Source organism: Dreissena polymorpha, chromosome 4 (assembly GCF_020536995.1).
Source record: "Dreissena polymorpha isolate Duluth1 chromosome 4, UMN_Dpol_1.0, whole genome shotgun sequence".
In the NCBI taxonomy this organism is placed as follows: Eukaryota; Metazoa; Mollusca; class Bivalvia; order Myida; family Dreissenidae; genus Dreissena; species Dreissena polymorpha.
Window position 1 is genome coordinate 140,037,587 of NC_068358.1, and position 22,464 is coordinate 140,060,050.

Here is a 22,464-nt window from a genome sequence, read left to right on the forward strand (position 1 = left end):
TAATCGTCTAAAAGCCTTACCGGATTCAATGGCCTTATCAGAACGATAAGATATATGTTACCAACAATTGTCGACGTTTTAAAAAAATGGTTCTATGTAACCAGACGGAAATCTCCAAAAGTGTATGCTGAAAGTTAACGACCCCCAACAACATGGACTTGTTAAGATATATAAATTTATTTCATAATGCGTCAATAGGGTTATCACGTGATAGTCATGATGACGACGTCGATACCGAGACGGTTATTTTTCGCCGCTTTATACCCTTTATTACTTATGTTTATTTTTTAAATGACGCTAACTTTCCAGCCAGATCAGTAAAAATGTGATTAGCGTTTATTTCGTATTTAAATTCGCTTTATATCTCGACTTTACTCCCCGCAAATTTTCTTGGTGGAGTCCCAATTAGGTCATTCCGCTAAGAAATTTCGCACCGTTGAGATATAGAGCGAATATCACTATGCAATTCAAAACCAGTAACTTTCTTCCTAATATGGCTGGAAAGTAAGCGGAATAACAAAAATAATACAAGTAATACAGGGTATAAAACGACGAAAAATACCTGCCTCGGCATGGACGTCGCCATCTTGTTTGTAACGCGATTACCCCCTCTGTTAATGACAAAAAAAATGTGAATTCCAGCGAAGCACTTCTATGTTCCATTTGAACATTATCTCCAACAATCATTGATAATTCGGAAAAATGTCATTTATTGTCGTTTATTGGCGACAATGATACACAAGTGCATTGCACCTGTTTTTGATTACATGTATAAAGTATTACTCAAGATGTCGTCATCCTTAATGCGGCACTGGCTTAATAAGGAGAATCATAATTTTCGACTCTGCGGGGTCCTTCACTTCGACGTTGATACAGAGATTGTTGGTACGCGTGCACTTAGTAGCGGGAATCATCTCGACCTGAATCACCTTCTCCCCCTCGTTATAAATAATCACACTCACTTCGATGAACGCCTCGCCGTTGATTGTCGCCGAATCGTGACAGAACAGATTCACGTTCCAGACGTTTTCGTGTTTCCGGTAGGTGATTTTCCACTCGCCGTTCCGGACCTCCGTTACCACGGGACCGGAGTAGGTTTTCACGTCGACTTGGATTCCGAACCGCAGCGAGTTCTGCATCATGACAGAGTCCACCGCCAGATCCATGTAGTTGCGGGGCTTGTAGAAATCCACGTCAAAAGAGACGTCAAGTGACGTCTGCGTAGGGCACAGCGACCGGAAGCGGTACGCCTTGTTCACGAGATCCTTCAAAACAGGCGTGGTCTCGTCCATTTCGAACAGACGCGATTGTTCGATTGTATATAGCTGGCTGACAAGCATCTGCGGAAACCGGATCAGCGGAAGGAGCGTCTGCGCGTTGGTGCGAAGTTCCGCGTGGTGGTTTTCACATAACAGCCACGCAGCGAGGCCGGTAAAGAGAGTGAACTCGTTCGCGACGACCAGCCCGGAGTTTTTCAGAATGTCTTGAATGAAATGCAGGTCCATGGTATTCCACTCCGGTGTTCCAAGAATTGCGTCCATATTCCACGCGATTGTTTTCGTGCATGACTCCACCAGGGGACTCAGGTTCAGAGCCTTTGACCAGTTATACCACTGAAGAGCGTTGTGCACCTTAGGGGATTTGGTGTTCTGGACCATGTACCCAACGCACAACGCTTTCAGTGACGTCACATTGTACTTGTCAGCCAGGCATAAAATACCCACGGCCGTGTCCACGGATATCGACACTTCCGCTGTATACATGAATTTGAGAAAAAGTTCAAACACCGATTGGCACTCTTCACTCTCGGTCAAAATGAGGTCCGTTTCATCTCCTTCCGACCAGCGATTGTCATAAAGCATAGTACGGAAGACGTCACTAGATTTCGCGAGGACAAACTTGTGGCCATGGTAACTGTTCTCACCCACTTTGATTTTAACGTCACTCAGGTCGGATTTGTTGAAGAATTCCGAGACGCTCAATATGAAGTTACGCTCGTCTCTAAGCACTTGCCGCGCAAGATCAGTTGCCGGTCCGGAAGTGATGCTTTCTGGCGATGCATCCATTGTATAAACCTGAAGAAGAAAAAAAATCCCCACTGTTATATAAAATTCAGTTTTTCTTGCAATGAAAAACATGATCTAGAAAAGCTTCATGTTTGACACGAATCATTACATTCGATTTAAATGTCAACGAAGTCATTAATTTAATAATATCAATATTCATTTTACGTAATCGCTCAATGTCAATTTGTTCCATGTATTCGCTTTTACACATATTAATTTCAATGCTTCTTAGATTTTATTGATATGTTTTAAAACATGTTTCATAGTCATCAACATGTAAAAAGATATTACTTCAATCCTCGAAAAAGGAGCGTTTTTTGTGGTAACATGTTTTCATTGATTAACCATGCATTAAGTTGCTGTCAAACTATAAAGGTCGTGTATGCATGATCCCACACGAATTGATTTAAAACACTAGACAAACGCATACCGCTGTCAACCCAACGTACATGTTTATATGATATGTGGTAAATATGTGATAACGAACATAAATCGTTGCTTTATAACATGATTGGCAGCATGGCTGAGTTGGCATACATGAATATGCGAAAGAAACGCGCACTGCCTTGCCTTTAAAAGAAAATGTTATCGAACTGAACTCTAACTTTTAAAGTTGGAAGTTCCTGTGAAATTGTAGTTTGAAAGTTTAGTTTGTTGTATTAAACACATCGCTTAAACGTTTACGAAATTCATTCACTCGCAATGTTTCATCTCATATGACATAATGAAATTATATGAAACAAATATATCTAAGACCTGTTATGCATAACACTGTGCAAATGTTATACCCAACCAATTACTTTATTTACTATATATTGCTAAGTTTCCGCAACAACATTCGTTATGGTAATGTTTGTTTATAAGATTCAGAGACAAATACAGAATGGTATAATCACACATTACATGTGCAATAAAAAAAACTATACCAGAATCACCAGCAACCACATCAACTAAATATTGGCTAATTTTAAATAACATGACACCATCTACCAAAACTGATATCGTTTTTACAGCGTGTATCCAACCATAATCCCAATCTAAATACCCGAAATTCCTTTGTTAATCAAATACAAAAGGCGCCTTGGATAAAAACACAATAATTTATGTCATAATGACGAAATTACAGGGTTGACGCTTTGTTAAATATATAAAGCAAGCAATGCGGCAGAGAAAGTAATACAATAAATTGCTACACTTTTTTAACCCCATTACCACTGAAAACTTTAAAGGTGTTGAATCTGTAAATTCTCAGTCATTTCTTAATATCGCTCGTTTCTAAATAACACTTGTTATATTGTAAAGTTTTTATTTAAGAGTAAAATACATTTGAAAGACAAAAGCTACCAGCCGTATATGGCTTTCTTCATTTACATTTAAAACACTTTTATACGCTTGAAGATGTCTTCAAATCTTTTTTCAAATAGTCATTTGTAATGCACATCTTTCGAAAACTATGCCTTTATTTTCACAGCCATGCTATTACGTAACAGATTCAGCACCTTTAAAAGTAGCATGCTTTCAAATGGAAATCAAAGTAATTAACGTGCGTTGTAATGTCGAAATATAATAATCCTGCTTTTTTGTATGTTAAAAGAAATGTAACATGAGCAATATAAACGATCTAAGTACAATCCTGCACCTTTCGTTAAATCAGTTCAATGTATACGTATACTGCACATATTTGTAACAGACTAAACGGTTTCAATATGCACACACAATCATACTTAATACGATGATATAAATGCCCAATTACCGATCTCGATATTGCACCATAATATTTGGCGTATTAAATATATGAAAGTATTTTATTTTATTTTTTATTTTCATCGGTAATAAACCAATCTAATAATATTATTAACCCCAGCATTAAGAGCAGATTAAATCAAGTGCACCTAATACTTTGTTTGAATTTATTTTTAGGTTAATAGGCGCTTAACTTAGACATGTGTCACATAGAGCTCAACAGTCAATATATTTGTATAAAAGGCTTTTTAATTTGTACATTTTATTTATGTAAATTTGTTTAAAAGAGTTTTATAGAATATCTGGAGTGTCATATGTGACACCTGATCAATTACTGCCATCACGTCGCATTGACAGACAAACCGATTCTATGCAACCTGGCCTGCAATAAAAATCTTATAAGCTTGTTCAAATACAAAATATTCTATCAATTATATAAATTAGTACAGAAAAGCAAATAATCAGCTTAAAGTTTTAATATGTTAGGTAACTTATAAGAGGTAGCAAATAATTATCCTACAATAAGTTTATTTTATATGACACTTGTATATACATGTATCTACCCAAATAATATTTTACTTTGATGAAATTGTAACGAGCCGTAAAGTAACATAGAATTGTAAAATTTGATAAGTTACTGTATATTTTCATCGTACATAAGAAGCTTTGAAACTGATATGCACTTACTGAGAATGCATTAGTTGAAAATAAAATATAATATAATGATTCATCTTTAAACATTAATGTCTTCTTTTTTTGAAACACGTGACCTAACATTAATAATTTTCATTAATATTCCCATCATCTACCGGTATTCTAAATCAATGTTAACCGAAATAAAAGCTATCAAAGGTGAATACACTTATACAAATGTAAAAAAATTCATATGTTTTAATTAAACAAAATATATGGCAGATTGAGAATACGCAAAACAACCGACTACCTATTGGAAGAATGCGCTTCATCCGACCTTTAAATCCATACACAGACAGTGATTGAAGTGAATGCCATACTGAAAATATTGGGTACACTCTACCAAAACTTTACTCTAAAAGCGTCAATTGATGTATAACATTTCATTTCGTCCACCTGTCTATTCATTTACGCATAGTGTTATTTGCGCAGTACTATTTTGTTGATAGACAGTGTTTAATTCGATTGGGTTCAATGCACATACAGAGCTCGGTCATAGTTCTCCGTATGCATTGATTTTCGTTTCTGTTAATGTTTAATCCATTAATTGCCTCTTTACAAATAACTTTGTTATCCGTGACAAAATAAGCAAATAATAATATTTAAAAGACAGTACACTTGATAGCTACTACACCAATGCAGCGGTTTATCTAAATATATAATACTATTTCAACTTGTTTAACATTCTTATTTATGCCAAACCAATATTATTAATAATGTGCTTTTTTTGTGGAATTATTACGTTGATGATAATATCGACACTGATTATTATGATGATGGCTATAAACATATGCTGAGAAGTATGGCGTACCATTCGGGTTCAAAGTCTATGAAGCCTTCTAGGTAAACATAAATTTGTACGTCGAATTACATATTGTACTTCGAAGTACAAAAATGAACTACAGCTCGAAGAATATGTATTTTTGTACCCCCGAAGTACAACTTGTACTTCGACGTACATGTTTGTACTTCGACGTACAAATTTTCTTAACAGCCAATCAAAACACTCGTCTCTTGAGCCGCTTTTCCTTCAGATTTATTCATAATAAATGTTTAAAATGTATTGTTTAATTGAGGACAAAATGTATAAAAATATCAAAATAAAAAAAACAAAAAACATAGAAGTTTCAAGTATTTAATGCATTGAATAGATTATATACCAATTTGAAGAAGATTCAAGGTTACCTTTTTTAAAATTAAAATTATCAATCATATTGTGAGTATTTATTGACCAAGCGGGGCGGAGTATCACGGTCCAGCGCATTACTGTGTAGGAAATATCCAAAGGTAACCAAACAGTTACCAAACGATTACGGGATTAAAATGTATAATAACCTCCCTGGTTTGGTCGGATTTTGTGATAACCATTATTTGCATAAGTCAGCGGTTAATTCCGCCACGCCAGGTTAATGAATACGCACAATATCTGTGAGTTGACGGTCGATAGTCGCATAATTTGGTATAAATAATAATAATAATGTTCAATAAATACGCACAATATCTATGAGTTAGCGGTCGATTGTCGCATACTTTGGTATAAATAATAAAAATAATAATGTCCAATGTCAAATATCTCTAAAAGCAACAGATGTAAGGCGTCTTCTGATTGGCATACACAAAAGGGTCGGTAAAAACTGTGCCTCGAAGTACAATTTTGTACGTCGAAGAACACACAAATGTCGAAGTACATTTCCCTTTTTACCTAGTAGGTCTTGTTGACTTTTGACACAAATGGTGCGCCATAGAGAGGATGGTGAGAATGACGATGCTGGTTACTTTATTATGTTGATATCGGCGAGAATAAGACCAATAGCGATAATGATGAGGATGTGAATATTATCTCCGACGAAGACGAGAAATGCTGGTGATAACGTTAATGAGATTGATTATGATTACGGTGATAGTTTTGACTACGACGATGATGATGATAATGATGATTGCAACGCGGAATGAGATGACGACAACAATCATAATGATGATAGCAACGCGGAATGAAAAAAGACAACGACGATAATGATGATTCTGATGATAGCAACGCGGAAAGAGATGACGGAAACGATGATAATGATGATAATAATGCTAGCAACGCGGAATGAGATGACGGCAACGATGTTTATGATTGTTATGATGATAGCAACGCGGAATGAGATGACGGCAACGATGATTATGATGATAGCAACGCGGAATGAGATGACGACAACGATGATAATGATGATAGCAACGCGGAATAAAAAAAAAGACAAGGACGATAATGATGATTCTGATGAAAGCAACGCGGAGTGAGATGACGACAACAATGATAATGATGATAGCAACGCGGAATGAGATGACGGCAACGATTGTTATGATGATAATGATGAAAGCAACGCGGAATGAGATGACGGCAACGATGATTATGATGATAATGATGATAGCAACGCGGAGAGATAGGACGACTACGATGATAATGATGACAATTGTGATCATAGACAACATACCTTTGATATTTGCATACTTCATCATCGACAAGATCAATGTGCCACTGCCTGTAACAAAAATAACAAAATCGAACAAAATAGAAAATTAGTATTCATCTCCGATGCAAATATGTACACTGTGCAGATAGATACATTATGAGACAGTCGACGTTACAGATCCATATGTTGCGATGTTGTATAGGCGTATTGATCTAGTCTCTCGCTAATTTGGCCAGCGCAGACGATACGAGTCTGGGAGTGAACAAAAAACAGGCGAATGCGAAACATTCGTCCGTGTGGAGACGTGATCGATAAATTTGTCAACTGCAGACAAAACGAAATTCACAGGAAAAATAAACACAAACTTGTGTATTTATCGTCTGACCGCAAAAATGTGCGATTTGCCGCAGTACTGATGTCGTTTAAAGAAAGCGTAAATCGGTCGAAACAGTCAATGTTGTATCATGTGGTAACAGCTGAACGAAACTTAAATCACATAAATTCAATCAATCTGATTAGGTTTGTTGAAATAATTAGTGTGAGACGAATCGCAAAGTAATGCAATTAAGCCGTAATACATTTCACTTCAATATCGCTGGTTACTTACGAGCATTTTATTGAATGAATCCACAGTAATACAAAAATATGTTATCTAAATGGCAAGACGATACAAATATCGACAACCGATATTTATATTTTAAGACTTTTAAGTCTTTCGAATACACGTTCTTAAATGGAAAAAAAAACACTGTAATTCAGACCCACGCCAATATCCGCAAAATATGCTTCATTAAATACAAACACAAAAAAAAACGTTTACGCATATTTTTGCGCTATTTAACACTAAAATTTGATTTAAATCACAAAATTTTATTGACATTCAAAGTTTGACAAAGTAGAAAGGCGCGGTAGCACATTTTTTTATTTAGAAAATAGATGGAATGAAGCTAGATAGTATTGCCGTAATGGTATAAAGTACTAGTATATGTAGGCCCTATCATAGTATCGAAAGAAGTCGGGTGTGGGGGCGGGAGGCGCTTTAACAGTCTAGCATGTGGATAGCTGTTTATTATATATAAATACATTTATTTTAATTATAAAGACTTTCACTACAGCTGAGATAGTAATGATTTATTGAATTATCGTGCAATTGAGTTGTGTAATTGTTAATAAATTTGTAGACTGCGTTATAATCACTTTTTAAGTTAAGCATTATCTATGAACATTCTAATAAAAGTAGTGTGCATTTCTAAATCATATCGCTCAAATTAGCTTAAAATATCGTCTTATTTGATGTTTTGGAAACAAATTCCGGAATAAAAGTGTTTGTAATCACTAATTGGTTACCAAAATAAGGCTTTCTTTAGAAAAATAGTGACAACTTGGAAGATTCTTATCATAACGTGTCATGGCTTCTTATAATTATTGTCAGACTGCGCGACTAGTTCGTGCTATAAAACATGTTCAGCTAACTGAATCAGTATGCACATGATCAGTAATATAAAAACATTTAACAAACATATTATAATTAACTTAAATCTATAACAAAAAACTTGTTATTACTATCAAATAACATATTGCAAAACAAACTTGTTATCATTGAATAAACATCTGACAAGCTAAACAAAATGCACGGGTTGAGAATGTGTGAAGAAAGTTCGGTTAAGCTGAAAATAAAATAAACATGATCTATAGTAGGTCAACGACATCCAATACTAACAATACAGTGTGTACATGTACACCAGATGTGTTAGTGTTTGTATAAACAGTCGTATTTACCATTCAAAGAATATATTAAGATAACTTACCAGCAATTCACTTTGAATTAAAACACAAATATATACTTGCTCCGTCGATGCGCATATCCTTTCAAACAAACAGAGGTTGATATTCACGTTTACATTAATTAATGCCTTGGCTGTGTAACAATTACCAAGACAATACTGTTAATAAGGGAAATAACCATCCTTCACGGCGACGAAATGCGCTAAACTGCATAACTTATATGGGTACAGTTGAAAGGCGCAGATAAGGGGTGAGTATTCTACACAGTTTTGATACTTAATTTCAATAACCAGAAAGCGTTCAGGTTATAATATTAATGATTTAAATGAATTGAATACAATTTTACAATTTAATATTTGCTTATTGTTTTAGCGTCGATCTAACAATTTTTGTAAATTTTATGTTGATCTCTCTAATTGTTTACCTGTTCAATAAGAATGTGAACCTTTTGAAATAATAATACAATTTAATTATAACAGCATACAACTGCATATATACTTTAATATTACAGCAGTGGTAGATTCGTTAACTCATGGGCACATATCCATTCAACTATTTAATCATTTACCAACTAGATTTTAACGACCTACTTTACAAACTTCGCATACATGAAGTTCATTTATCGGGACAACGCATTAATGTTTATGTTTCATTTTATCGTGTCCGTGTATAAATATGTGACTTGACAGAGAGGACTTAATTATCGCATACTCGTAGGAGTAGAAACCCCAATTACAGTATAACTATTTCATGTTCAGGATTTATTATTACTTTATATACCAATCAGCTTACAAATCAAATGATGAATTAAAAAATAACATAATCTATTCAATAATTATATACATATTGTTTACATTGTTAAAGGTATAATAGACATTACACCTAATGTCAAAGTATTTCACATATGCTTTCAGGACGGCGTTGATTTTGTTGACGGATACCGCACTCGTTTCTGTCAAATATCGAAGGTATACTTATGTGTAAAGTTATGTTGCTCATTCTGTGTTCTCTGTAAACGTTTTTGCCATCTTTATCCTAGACGCAAGTATCAATATAGAAATTTTGCTGTGTTTTTGTTTTTATTTTTTGCCGAGAACATGTATGGATTATTTTATGTTATTATCCATACATAAACTGCTTTTGGCATGACAGTTACTGCCGACGAAAGTTAAATCATGAGCACGCGCCCGCGCATCTATCTGACCCAGAAGATACCGGAAGAATGCGAGGGATGGCGTCTACTCAGGGAATCGTGTGACGTCAAGGTTTACGACGAAATCGAAACTGGTCACATGATAGTACCTCGTGACCAGTTACTGCGGGACGTCCGCGGTGTGGATGCACTTTATTTGGCATTGCCGGTGCAGGTCGATGCGGAACTTCTCGACGCCGCTGGTAAGGGTTAATGCGCTATTAAGTTAAAATTATGTTATTGATTTTGTTATAATAGTAAGGTACGCTTTCGAATTTACTTTCCCTTTCCCTTAAGTCAGTCAAATAAAAAGAATCCCAAGTACAAACAACAAGCATATCAGCAGGAATATGTACTAAGAGATGTATATCTATCGCAAGGCCCGCAGTTGAAGGTAATAGCTACCAAGTCCGTCGGCTTGAACCACATTGATTTGGCAGAGTGCGCCCGACGGAATATCCCAGTTGGCTATACACCGGATGTGCTTACCGACGCGGTCGCCGAAGCAACTATCGCTCTGACTTTGGCAACAGCTAGAAGACATAAAGAAGGTGATATTATATTCAGTACATTTGGTGTTTATTGTCTTTTTTAATAAAATGACCAAATTCCAGATTGCCAAAGGGTAATGTACCGGTACTCGTATTTTACAAAAGCTGTGAAATTTCAGCTGCGCTGCTAGCAGGAGTGTAACCCTATTATATCATGTGGTCCTGAAATTATGTCAAGAGGCCGATCAGTCCGACACAGCACAAGAGCACTAGACTGCTAAAAACAAACACACAATAACACACACACACAATAAATAAAACTAGGGTGATAAGTCATGCGAGTGCAGCGTTTTCGCTACTCGGGCTTATTTTTAAGCAACAAAACACGGAAACAAATAGCAGTTCATGTACAAAAACACTTACTTCATAGAAATAGTGCTTAGTAGTATTAATGTATCACGACTTATATCTAATCTTCGAAATTTTCTGGGTTATTGTGTAAGTGTTAGATCAGATGTCCGATGTAAACATATAATTATATAAATTGGCTTCTATCACGTTTTAAGGCTGGTTGCAGGTATCCAAGCGGTTCACGGCGGCCAGTGGGGCAAAACCTGGGAAAGTTCTCTGTACCTCTGTGGCAAGGACATCTGCAACTCAGTCGTCGGCATTGTCGGCCTCGGGCGCATAGGACTCGGCGTTGCCAAGCGACTGCGCGCGTTCGGGATAAGTCGTCTGCTGTACTGCGGGCGCGCATCAAAACCGCATGCAGCAGAGGTGAATGGTGAATATGTTTCGTTCGATGAACTATTGAAAATGTCCGATTTTGTTATTGCGTGTTGCTCAATCACCCCGGAGAACCATCATTTATTTAACGCGGATGCGTTTGGAAAGATGAAGAAATCGGCCATTTTTATCAACGCGTCACGTGGTATCCTTGTTGACCAAGATGCGCTCTACGTTGCGCTTGCTTCCGGACAGATTTTTGCAGCGGGCCTGGACGTTACGACTCCTGAACCACTTCCGCCGGACCACAGACTGCTGACGCTACCAAACTGCACTGTACACCCACACCTGGGTAGCGCTACTGTTACGGCCCGGCACGCTATGGCGGACCTGTCTGCTCGCAATGCATTGGCCGGTTTGAGAGGAGAGCCACTTCCTGCGCCCGTTCCGCTGATCTGATGGAACACAAATATTCTTCTGTTTAAAAATGTTTGATTAAACAATCATGCTTGTTTAAGTGTTGTTTATTGGTCAATTGATAACGATTTACATCGGACTTGTTGCAATCGCATATCAATGTCTTAGAACGACAACGAGTTGTTTTTTACTATTCAACAACTATAATAGGAACATGCGTTCGATAATAGCATGGTCAGACAAACCGATGGAACTGATATCAGACTCACGTTAAGGGCTACTACGCGGAACTCATGTACTAGTACTTGCTCTTTGTTAGCTGGTAGTTTTTCAATTGGGTTCGTTGTCGTAAAGAATAAAAAAATCGTTGTCTAAAAATCAGTTAATGTTATGTTACAAAACGTGTCTAAAGTGCTACGTAATCTATACGTATAATCAATGTGTATGTACTTATAATAAATAGATCATACGATTAGAACTAATTGGAATGAATACTATGTGTAGTATCCATATATGAAATATGTATGATGGATAACGTAGACCCCGCTATAGATGCAGTATTTCTTTGATTATAATACTAGTCTTTGTATCCTTTAAAATTGGCGCACAACGTTGGTCGTCTACCGTACGGTAGCTCCCGTTAAAAAGGCAAACGTCCCAAAATATTGATTTCAGTAATCGTTTATCGCTAATTGTCGATCTTTTGTTTTAATATAAATGAGTCTCGTATCAAATTTCGTATACGGTATGTACTACACACACGAATCTTCACCCTTTTTAAAGCGCTTTCAATGTTTATTAAGCGTTTGTTTAGGCTGTTGGTCTTCACAACACTAACGTCTTATTTGACCAAAACAGTATGTTAAGTAAAAGTGATCTTAGTTTAATTATTATCTGGATGTTAAATCAACAGTGTTGGTGCCGCATGTTGCTTGCCTAAACTTCTACATTATAACGGCCTTTTTTATGTTTGTATGTGACCTACAACAGCTACTGTAATATCGGACTTCAACATGGAGACCATCAATGAGGAAATCTCCGTCCCTTATGTTGAGAAGTTGTGTGCCCAGTGCCTGGACGAGATTCCCAACATTCGAACCGCCACTGGATTCTGTCGCCAGTGCAAAGAGTTTATCTGCAGCGACCCATGTCTCCGGCAGCACGCCAAGTTTCGCCTCACAAAAACACATCGATTTGTTCTGGACGACGGGTTGAAGGCTTTTTTGAAGAATTTTCAAAATGTTGGGGAGGCGTCGCTGCAAAATAAGGAGTCTGAATCAGCGGACGAATCCCGCGAATCTAAAAGAGTTCCAACCATCCTTCAAGCGGTGTTGAGGACGGAATATAACTTCCGGGCGGATATTGATCGAGAAATATGCAGCGTACACGCGTCTGCTGTTATTGCAAGCGGTCATATTGTACTTGTGGATCTTAAAAACAGTAACATCAAACTATTCAATCCGGAAATTCGAAAATGCATGTCTGTGTTAAAATTTGAAGGTGGTCCTCGAGACCTTTGCGTATCCAATAAAAATCCGAATGAAGTTTACGTCGCGAAAAAGGGAGTGCGCGGTATACATCACGTGACTTCAACCCGGGGCGTGTTGGCCATTAAGGAAACCATAGGAACGGAAGGGGAGTGTTCCGGCATCGCATGCATTAAGGACGGTCTTGCTGTGACAACCACCGTCAACAAGACGTACTATGGGCAGCAAGAGCTGCGTTTACTGGAATATCGCGGCCGAGTGAAGAGAAGGTTTAGTGCCGACAAGTATAAACAGATTGCATACAATATGCCATGGTACTTGTGCTCAAACATGGACGGTCAAAGGGTTCTCATGTCAGACTTCGGTAACCACACTATCACGTGCGTTGACATAGACGGTGACGTCATATTTGTGTTCAAGGACCCCGCATTGTTGAGACCAGCATCCCTTGCTAGCGACGCAAATTTCGACATTTTTGCTGTAAGCCAACGCGGACATTGCGTGCACCATATTTCGCAGGATGGCGCAAAAAAGGGCGTGATATACTCCGAGAAAATGATGGAGTTCCCTGGAGGAATAGCGTTTGATTACACGGTGACGTCGCGGTTCTATTTGCAGTGCACTGGCTGGTCTGACACCATTCAGGTGTTCGATCTGGTAACTGATAGGGATCCATAGATCCGTTGACCTTGGTGATCAGCCGCTACTCTGAGCCTAAGCCGAGAGGTGTCGCCCTGCACCATTTCATTTGCACTGTTAAGAACCTGTCGTGTCGCGTTTTTTGTAACGTTTACCTTTAAATAGTTATCACCGGTATATAGTATATTCAAAATAATATTGGGAACCATCTTACTCCTTTCTAAAATGGGAATGTCGTCAAGAAATACCCCAACAAATACGCCCATATCGACCGAATGTTGGCTGTAGGATGTCAGTACCTAAACGTAAGCCGATGAAGGGCAGATATAGACCAATTATGTATTTCTTTTTAATGATTGACAAAAATAAGTTGTATTTTGTTGTATGAATTCATGTAAATTAAATGAGTTTTAAAGCGTTCTGATACATACATGTATTTCCTATATATATCAGAACTTAGATGTGAGACTACTAGAATGTTGCATAATAGACTATTACTAGTGAGAGAATAATCATAATATAGTTCTCGACTTGTGTGATCAGAACATAACAAAACAATGTTTTATTCGTTTTCGTAGATTTACATGTACATACATCTTCAATAACAATGACAAGCATGGAAATTAAGTGCATGTGGTTACATGTTGTAAAATATTAGTACTTAAATCTGAAATCACACGAATGCACAGACCGGGTACTACATTTAGTTCACCAAATCTTTGAAACTGGCATCAATATACATGTTCGAGTGGGTTTGGCGTTCATTTGGACAACTAAATGGCACTAAATGATTATTCGAGCTAAGACTATTTCATCGGTTTGTACATGCATTTGAGGCATTTGTATGCTATCATTTGCACCGGACTGCTTGATCACAGCGACACATGATAACTGCGTATGTTCTCAAGTGCATTCGTTCGACGTGCAGTTCGCTCTGAAATTCTATTGTCATTCCGATAAGCTTCTCTTTGTTGACTACCAGAAGCCAGATTCCCATTATATACTGCCGCTCTCGGTTTCCGGACCACCCAACTCCCCGGATGTGTAAGGTACGGACCAGTTCGATCTACTTTCGGCAATGACGCTTAAATATGGCGGCGGGTCAGTGGAACAGTGGATATTGTTTTGTCGACTGTCATTTGCGCCAGATGCGTGAATTCTGATTCCGTTGGTTGACCGGATGCTCTCCGTGCGGTGCAGCGTGGATCCCGGAAGCGGAGTCACCGGGCTTTCGGCGCTGGGAGGGCCTTCGTATTGAGGTGGAAGTTCTGAATAAGGCGGTGGCTTTGGGAAAGCTCGCCGTCGGGATATTTCTGGAACAAGCATATAATGCATGGTTTAGCTCGAATGTTGGCTTCTATCCGATGAAGTGCGACAAGTATACGGGTCTTAATTAAGACTGAAAACCAAACACGACAAATGATTCAAGGTCTCTGATGTATGAATTTGGTTGGAAATTTTACATGCCGTAATTCGCCATGTCCGCCATATGATAAACAAATAAAGAATATCCCAGTGAGAGCAGTTAAAACAAATTAGACTCTAGGATTAGGAGTTAGATCCCCAAATACATGAACAATAACTTAAATTTCTCTGATTCATTCCGACGCTTGCAATCTGGGGCTAATATTGACAGATGCATTATTTCTTACATATTATTTCTTAGCTAGACCTATAGAAATTTAAACGTAGAACCATGCATTTAACGCAAGGTACCCGATTTGTAAGTTTATTCGTAAGCCATTAAACTTGTATGCAGAAAATGTTTGTCGACATTACAATAAGTATAAAATGCGAATACGAATTACGGTCAAACTCGTGGACAGAGGAACAAAAATAACACCAGCGTTGCTCCAGCCTAGACTGCGTATCCGCTCAATGGTTCAGTAGCTACCCTGTCCGCAAATGAGACAACGAAACCTTCTATTACTTGGCTAGGATGAGGATACGCTGGCTGAATATGACACATTTTCGCATCACGCGGTTTATAGGTGTATCATATAATTATATGCAAACCGTACCTCGTTCTTGATGTATTGTCGTCCGGTGTCTTGGGCTGATACGCACGACTCGGTTCTTGTTTTTGCTCGTGATGCAAATAATGAGCGCCGCAGCGACCGCGATCACCAGCACGCCCGCGATGATACAGATAATCACCAGCGAGCTCTCCGTCAGGCTGCAACCAACAAACGGTGTAGCATGAGTCGTCATATGTAAGAGCTAATTACTTTTAATAAATGCTGCCATTTAAGTCTTAAGAAATTAAAACACCACTACCTACATGCTTTAATAAACATATACTTTGCATAAAGTTTTTCTTACAGTTAAACTGTACAAAATATGAGAAGATATTTGATTTAAAATAGTCATTTTAATTGTGCATGTCGACGGTTTTTATCCCTTAATATAGAAATTGCATATCCCTTCTTTTAATGCATATATGTGGCTGGGAACGAGATTTTGACCCATCTGGTCAAAAAATGACTTTTTTAGTTATTATTTACATAGTAACAATGTTATTTTGATTGAATTGTTACAAAAAAATATACAGTGCCAAACATATTTTGTCGACACTTGCGCACAGTTGCCTTCAAACTCGCCCCCCAAAAAATCAATATATTCCATGAGAATTTTATAACTGATTTTCCCGTTTTCGATGGTACGTCCAGTTTGCGATCGTGCGCAACTGCATAAGCGTATATTTATAGCGTTGCCACGCCTACACTTCATTCGCTACGATTTAACTACTACCACTGATTTTCCCGCGCCCGCGTAGTGTTCCCGTTAACATTTTTTAATTTCATTAAATAAATGATTAAATTAGCGTTTATAAATACTAAAATACAGGAAATATATGTGAAGTAAAAGTTTAATAGTACATACTTTTTAAAAGACAAGCTTTTTAAAATGCATACATTATTAACCGCCGATTGCATCAGTAATAAGAATTGCATTACTTTTTGACGATGCTGGAACAGCAGCGTCCAAGGTTTGATAACCAGTAAAAAAATTCTTCACAATGGCAACCTATGTAAAAGACCGAGCCAGTACGATTGAGATAACTCGATTTTTCAGTTACTTCCCTTGGCATTCGCCACTACGTAGGAGATTGCTCGTTGATTTTCATTGATAACATTCTCCTAGCAGAGTTGTCGTTCGTGTTGATAAAGGTAAATATTAATAGAACAGCATATCCTGGGGAAACAGATTCAATAAGTGTATCAGAACGTTAATTTCAAATTAGTAATTTTACATCCATTTTATTTTTATGGACCAATGAAACAACTATATATTTTCTCTATTTTGTTTGATATTTGTTCTCGATTTAGTAAATAAATTGCGAATAAAAACATGTAAAATTAACTTTTTACGTGATCACAAAACTAAAGAATGCGAACGATTTCGAACCTGCAAATTGTAAACTGCTATGATATATATCGATAAAACAACATTTCTTTGCGTAATTGTCCGTCCCGCTAGCGCAGTGGTAAGGACGTTCGCTTTTTCACCTTTACGACACCGGTTCGATTCCCGCTCCCGGCGCAATGTTATATTTTGTATGTTTTGTGGTCACCATTCCTGACAGTTGTTTTTTTTTCCGGAAAATCTCATCCCCCCCCCCCCGCAGCATTTGACCATATAAAAAATTAAAAAGTATTTCAGTACAAAACAAATAGCTGGAAATTGCAGCTATCATTCAAAGTTCGTCCCAACTGTCGTCAATCTAATCTTATTAGGTAGGAGTGCTGGACACACCCCGGGTCCCAACATTATGCAGCCTCAGCGCGGACGTAACTCATTACCTTGGAAAAACACAAATACACACACTGGGTGCAGCCTAGGCGCGTATAGACTCAAACAAGGCAACAAACTCAAGTGCGGGCACAATCATTTAAAATTTACATATTGAATACGATATTCTAACAGAAATTACACAACCACCTAAGTGTACATACCATGTTTGATATTTCGTTCGATTGTTAGATTTCAGCATATACATGTATAAGGTCATTTCGCTTTTAGTTAACTTATCCATATGTTCGTGGGCGAACTCGGCCAGTCAAGTGCTCATACGATTGAGCTCACATGGTCCGGCTATGTGCTCATACCTACTTTCGATAATCATCATGAATGTATTGCCATACTTAATGAATAAGAATGTGACCCGCCTCCCAGTTTCGCTCAATGGGTCAAGTTACCCACGGGTACTACTGCCCCGTACCCCTAAACTTTTTTTCGTACCAAAAATGTTTCGTACGCAAATTTTTTTCGTACCAAATTTTTTTTCGTACCCAAAATTTTCGTACCCAAATTGTTTTTCGTACCCAAATGTTCGTATCAACATACACAATTGTGGTGATATAGATAAACTTAAATTGATGTTTTATATCCATCCTCTTCAAAAGCATCGTCACACCAGTACTGCCAGTACTTTGATTGGAGACTTTGAACGTTTTGTTGGTAAACGAATTTGTGGGTTTGACAATCGGTGGTAGATAGATTAATACCAATAGGTCAGTGTGGGCGGTTATTAGTAATTTTACAGGTATTATTACTACAAATTTAGACATGAAGATGGTTGTCGGAATATAATGAATACCGTTAATGGTTATGAAAGTGGTGGTGAAACAAGTTGTTGATGCAGCAGTAGCATTCGCTGTTCTAGTAATAGAATGACCTTTGTCGTTGTAGCAGCAGCAGCGGAAGTGGTGCGGTTGGTGGTGGGTGCGGTGGTGATGGTGACGGTGGTGGTGATGTCGGCTTCGGCTTTGGTTTTATTTTTCGCCGTTTGTGGCGACTGCGGTAACTTTGGTGATGGTGGTGGCTGCGCTATTGGTAGTGACGCTGGTGGTTGTGGCGACTGCAATGGTAGTGATGGGGTTGTTGGCGGCTATGATGGTTGTGATGACGGTGGTACTATGAGCGGTTGCAGGGGTAGTGGCGGTGGTGTCGATGATGGTTATGTCAGTTGCCTAACGAGAATAAGAAATAAAAGCAGGACCCGCAACAGCAGAAAGATTAGTATACAGTCCACTCTCGTTATCTCGACATCGGATATCTCGATATTCTCGATATGTCGAAGTAAGCTCAATGTCCCATTTTTTTCCCTTCTTTATCTATAAAAATAAACAACGCTTATCTCGATTTTCGTAATGTCGAATAATTCGATATGTCGATATAAAATTTTGTCCCGAGTCCCGATTTAACATGTATTTACCGTGGTTTATCTCGAAGTGCGAATAACTTTTCCAGTGTCGGCAAAAGGTGAGAAACTTTTTCTTTGATACTTCACCGTCCCGCTTCGCCCGGCTGCTCCCGATACTGTGCGGTAGGAAATTGATCCGTTAATTGCATCAATGATCACACGTGTGTAATGTCGTTAGCCATTAACACTTGATTAAGGCCTGTCACTTTAAGTGTCACTTTAACATCAATTAACTGCAATTAATACACAGCCTGCCGAAAGACTAATTGTTTTTACAAACAACATTCCAAAATGCATTGAGTTATATTTTTGCGTATATACACCGTCGTTTACTCGACAGTTTAGAAAAATTATAACTGCATGTGTTCATGCAATTCTGTAATACTTAAAACGTCATTTTAAGCATTGAAATAGCAAAATTAATCGTGCCTCGTAAGACACGTATATATCAGGACGAGAGTATTGTGCCACACGGTGACGGCTTTAGTTAAGATGTTAAAAACAAGATAAATTTTCGTCTCATTTTTTCTTTGAAAACGCCTAATCGGATATCTCGAACTCTCGTTATCTCGATATTTTTTCTTGTTCCCGCCGACTTCGAGATAACGAGAGTGGACTGTATATAAGATATAAGTAGTAACGAAGCACAACAAGAGCAGTTCATTTCAATATTATACGTACATTTCACTGTCACAGCACTTCTGGTCACTCACGTTACCACAGCAACCGTCCGCGCAACTAATCGTGTCGTTCATGGAAGGACACGATACCATGATGAATGCTGGCTGCTTACTCGTTGCTTATTGAGTATACTTTAGTACTTGGAGTTTTTAAGTCCAGTTACATGCGATTTACATTACATAAATTTAGACAGCATGTCCATCTTCCGAGCGAATTCATATTTCTCTAGATGACATGTATGTAAAATGCTTACAGTCACTGTTTTTGTATAACCACGTACTTCTTCACGTGCATTGGAATTAAGGATCCTGGTCATTTATTTGAGATCAACATACCAAATATAAGCAAATATGAAGAATAAGAGATTTTGACCGATATTATTTGCCGCACATTTAACACAGCATAAAAGCAGTAATCGCAAAATTTTCATTCACCGTATGATTTCCTTCATTTAAACTCTAATTATCACGGAATTCACGAAGTCTTCTATCTTTTGGTGTGCTCAATGATTGATCATTTACATGTTTGACGCTTGATTATTAACCTCTGGCATCTTAATTGGTAAAATCATGTACAACGTTACCCGTTGATTGTCTCTATACAAAGATTGAACTGCTTATATCGCTGATTGGGCAGATATAATAACGCTATTTAATTGCAAACCTTAAGTACGATGACTTTAAATACACGTTAGAATACGATCTTTGGTGCACGCAATATAGTCATTGCTTGTGTGTGTCTGGTCTGTTATCCGTTTGAGGAAAAGAAATGAGAATAATTCTTTTTCACGCAGGAACAGTGAATGTAAATTTTAATTACAACGATGGTTGTTTTTGTGGTGATTAACACGTTCAAACCATCTAATGATTATTTAACGTGTTTCTTTTCCATCTTATGCTGTTACATGTATTTGCATTTTCTCGACATAGACCAATCCCTGGCTGACGTGTACTTTGTCAAGTTTTTATTATGTATCTTTTGTGTGATCAAAAGCACTACCGGTAATTACCAGATGGCTCGACCAAACAATCAATTAGGCTTATTATATTTTATCCAATTTTATAAAACGCAATCTCAACGTGCCGTTACATTACAGTTGTAAAAGATTAATGACAGGGATGCAGGGATTAATTACAGTGAGACATTAATTTGACGAAATGCTAGGATTTCAGTTAGTATCAGTATGAAAATATTAAAAACGCAATGTTTTTTAAGTTTAATCAGCCACAAGAAAACATAAAAATATTGAAAAATGTAACAAAAACAACATTTTAAAGGAATCAATTAAGGTAGAAATAACATCTTCTGTCATAACTTGCATGCCTTACAGCAATACACATACCATTTAGTGTAATCTTCGGATTTCTTCAGTTCCAAGACATTTTCAAACAATTTGAGACAATCTGTAAGCTTATGTCATTCGATACTTAGGTCTTCAAGTCCACTAACTCACTGAGCCTATAAAGTACAGAGTTGTCGCCCTTTAGTACAGATCTCAAGCAGGTGTCGTACTCTGACAGGCTGGCGTTCCCATGCACCACCCGCACACCCACAGGCACGTCTACTCCAACCGCCCCCTGGGCCGACGAGGCGTCAAATTCGTTGGCGTCGGTCGATATTGACCGGACAAAAGTCTCGTTTGTTTTCGACTCGCTAGCGTTTCTTTCCGTTGCAGGCAATGTTCGATGTTGAAACTTGTCTTCGTATGGGAGCATGTCGTTAACGTAGCTTACCATGATATATCCATGTGGATCCACGCTGTTTTTGAATCCCTTTTCGAAGCGCGCCTTTACCAGTTGTCTTCTTGTATTAACGTCATCACGGGCTTTTATTGTTCTTATAATCTCTTTCACCCATGGTTTCTCGAGCTTTTCAACCGGAAGTACAGTGTTGGCATCATGAACCAGGCGTATGCGTTTCGACTTGACGTCCGTCCAGTACGTTGCAAAGTCTTTCAGAATCGTTGCTCTTATTTCTACGTCGTTTTTGGCTAATAGGGGGGCTCTCCATTCAAATTTCGCTTCCAGTTTGGAAAACGCGTCTTTGTGAGTGATCGTGTCCAATGAAGGTCCGCAGTTGATGAGTTTCACGTTCTCGACAGATCTGTAGTATGTGCCCATGGGTTGATCAATGTACCCCTTTCCGTCAGTCCGGGGAAGTGGTCGCATTTGTAGGAATATCCCTTTGAAAGAAACGCCCTTTAAGCTATGGATCCGAATAGAGATGGTGTCTCCGGGCTTATACGATGTTGCGTTGATCGTAATTATGTAAGGACATGTTCCGTTTTGAGGTTCGATTAAGCGTCCTGAAGCAGAATGCATCGGGAGACCGTTTGTACATGTCGACCGCGGTGGCCCGTTTGGAAATCCGTGTAAACATCGTAAAATGCACGATAACAAGAGAACAATGGTCCCGAGCATGTTATTCATATACAATAAGTTAACTGTCGTTGTATGAAGTGGACTCTATTACGCAGACACCACTGATTACGTGCATATGTGTGCTATATATTTCAAGTGACCACAGACACCACTGAGTACGTGCATATGTGTGCTATATATTTCAAGTGACCAATGTGGTGATCAGAGCGGGATGCAAACCCGGAAGTGGAGTTTATTAAATCAACATAGCCACGGGCTAAACGACAGTTTTTGAAAACATTAGACTGATATGAACAACTGTTAAACACAATTTTATTTGCCGAATGACATTTTGCTATTTGACTAACATGGGTCAACATCAACAATACTCAAACGTCATAACAAAAATTGGTATGATATAATAAACATTGCTTTAGCAATCCACTTTTCTTATTTTAGTTACCGTTTGATGTTGCCCATAATAAATAATTTGATGTTCAGCACAATAAATCTGTTTAATTA

At 38.0% G+C, this 22,464-nt stretch overlaps 3 protein-coding genes and 1 long non-coding RNA gene across 9 annotated transcripts; 1 reads left to right on the forward strand and 3 right to left on the reverse strand.

The window, feature by feature from the left end:
* Positions 1–703: 703 nt before the first annotated feature.
* On the reverse strand, positions 704–9,322 carry LOC127876948 (BTB/POZ domain-containing protein 17-like). 5 transcript variants are annotated; one of them, XM_052422504.1, is made up of 3 exons: positions 9,168–9,322; positions 6,980–7,027; positions 704–2,075 (listed from the first exon to the last, which is right to left on the reverse strand). In XM_052422504.1, exons 2-3 carry the CDS (start codon positions 6,992–6,994, stop codon positions 801–803), a joined length of 1,290 nt encoding a protein of 429 aa, XP_052278464.1. In that variant the 5' UTR covers positions 6,995–7,027; positions 9,168–9,322; the 3' UTR covers positions 704–800. The 5 variants fall into 5 exon arrangements, with proteins under 5 accessions (XP_052278464.1, XP_052278463.1, XP_052278465.1 ...); XM_052422503.1 differs by lacking the exon at positions 9,168–9,322 and adding an exon at positions 8,767–8,924; XM_052422505.1 differs by lacking the exon at positions 9,168–9,322 and adding an exon at positions 8,803–8,902.
* LOC127876951 (glyoxylate reductase/hydroxypyruvate reductase-like) lies at positions 8,893–11,669 on the forward strand. Of its 2 annotated transcripts, none has more exons than XM_052422510.1 (5): positions 8,893–8,993; positions 9,658–9,711; positions 9,896–10,138; positions 10,316–10,486; positions 11,004–11,669. In XM_052422510.1, exons 3-5 carry the CDS (start codon positions 9,919–9,921, stop codon positions 11,609–11,611), a joined length of 999 nt encoding a protein of 332 aa, XP_052278470.1. In that variant the 5' UTR covers positions 8,893–8,993; positions 9,658–9,711; positions 9,896–9,918; the 3' UTR covers positions 11,612–11,669. The 2 variants fall into 2 exon arrangements, with proteins under 2 accessions (XP_052278470.1, XP_052278471.1); XM_052422511.1 differs by lacking the exon at positions 8,893–8,993 and adding an exon at positions 9,363–9,480.
* Positions 11,670–14,242: 2,573 nt separating this feature from the next.
* Positions 14,243–15,849, reverse strand: LOC127876960 (uncharacterized). Its single transcript, XR_008048172.1, has 2 exons — positions 15,717–15,849; positions 14,243–15,008 (listed from the first exon to the last, which is right to left on the reverse strand). It is a non-coding gene; the product is annotated as an uncharacterized LOC127876960 (long non-coding RNA).
* Positions 15,850–20,813: 4,964 nt separating this feature from the next.
* On the reverse strand, positions 20,814–22,085 carry LOC127876950 (uncharacterized). The gene has a single exon (XM_052422509.1). It carries the CDS (start codon positions 22,009–22,011, stop codon positions 21,010–21,012), a length of 1,002 nt encoding a protein of 333 aa, XP_052278469.1. The 5' UTR covers positions 22,012–22,085; the 3' UTR covers positions 20,814–21,009.
* Positions 22,086–22,464: the final 379 nt, after the last annotated feature.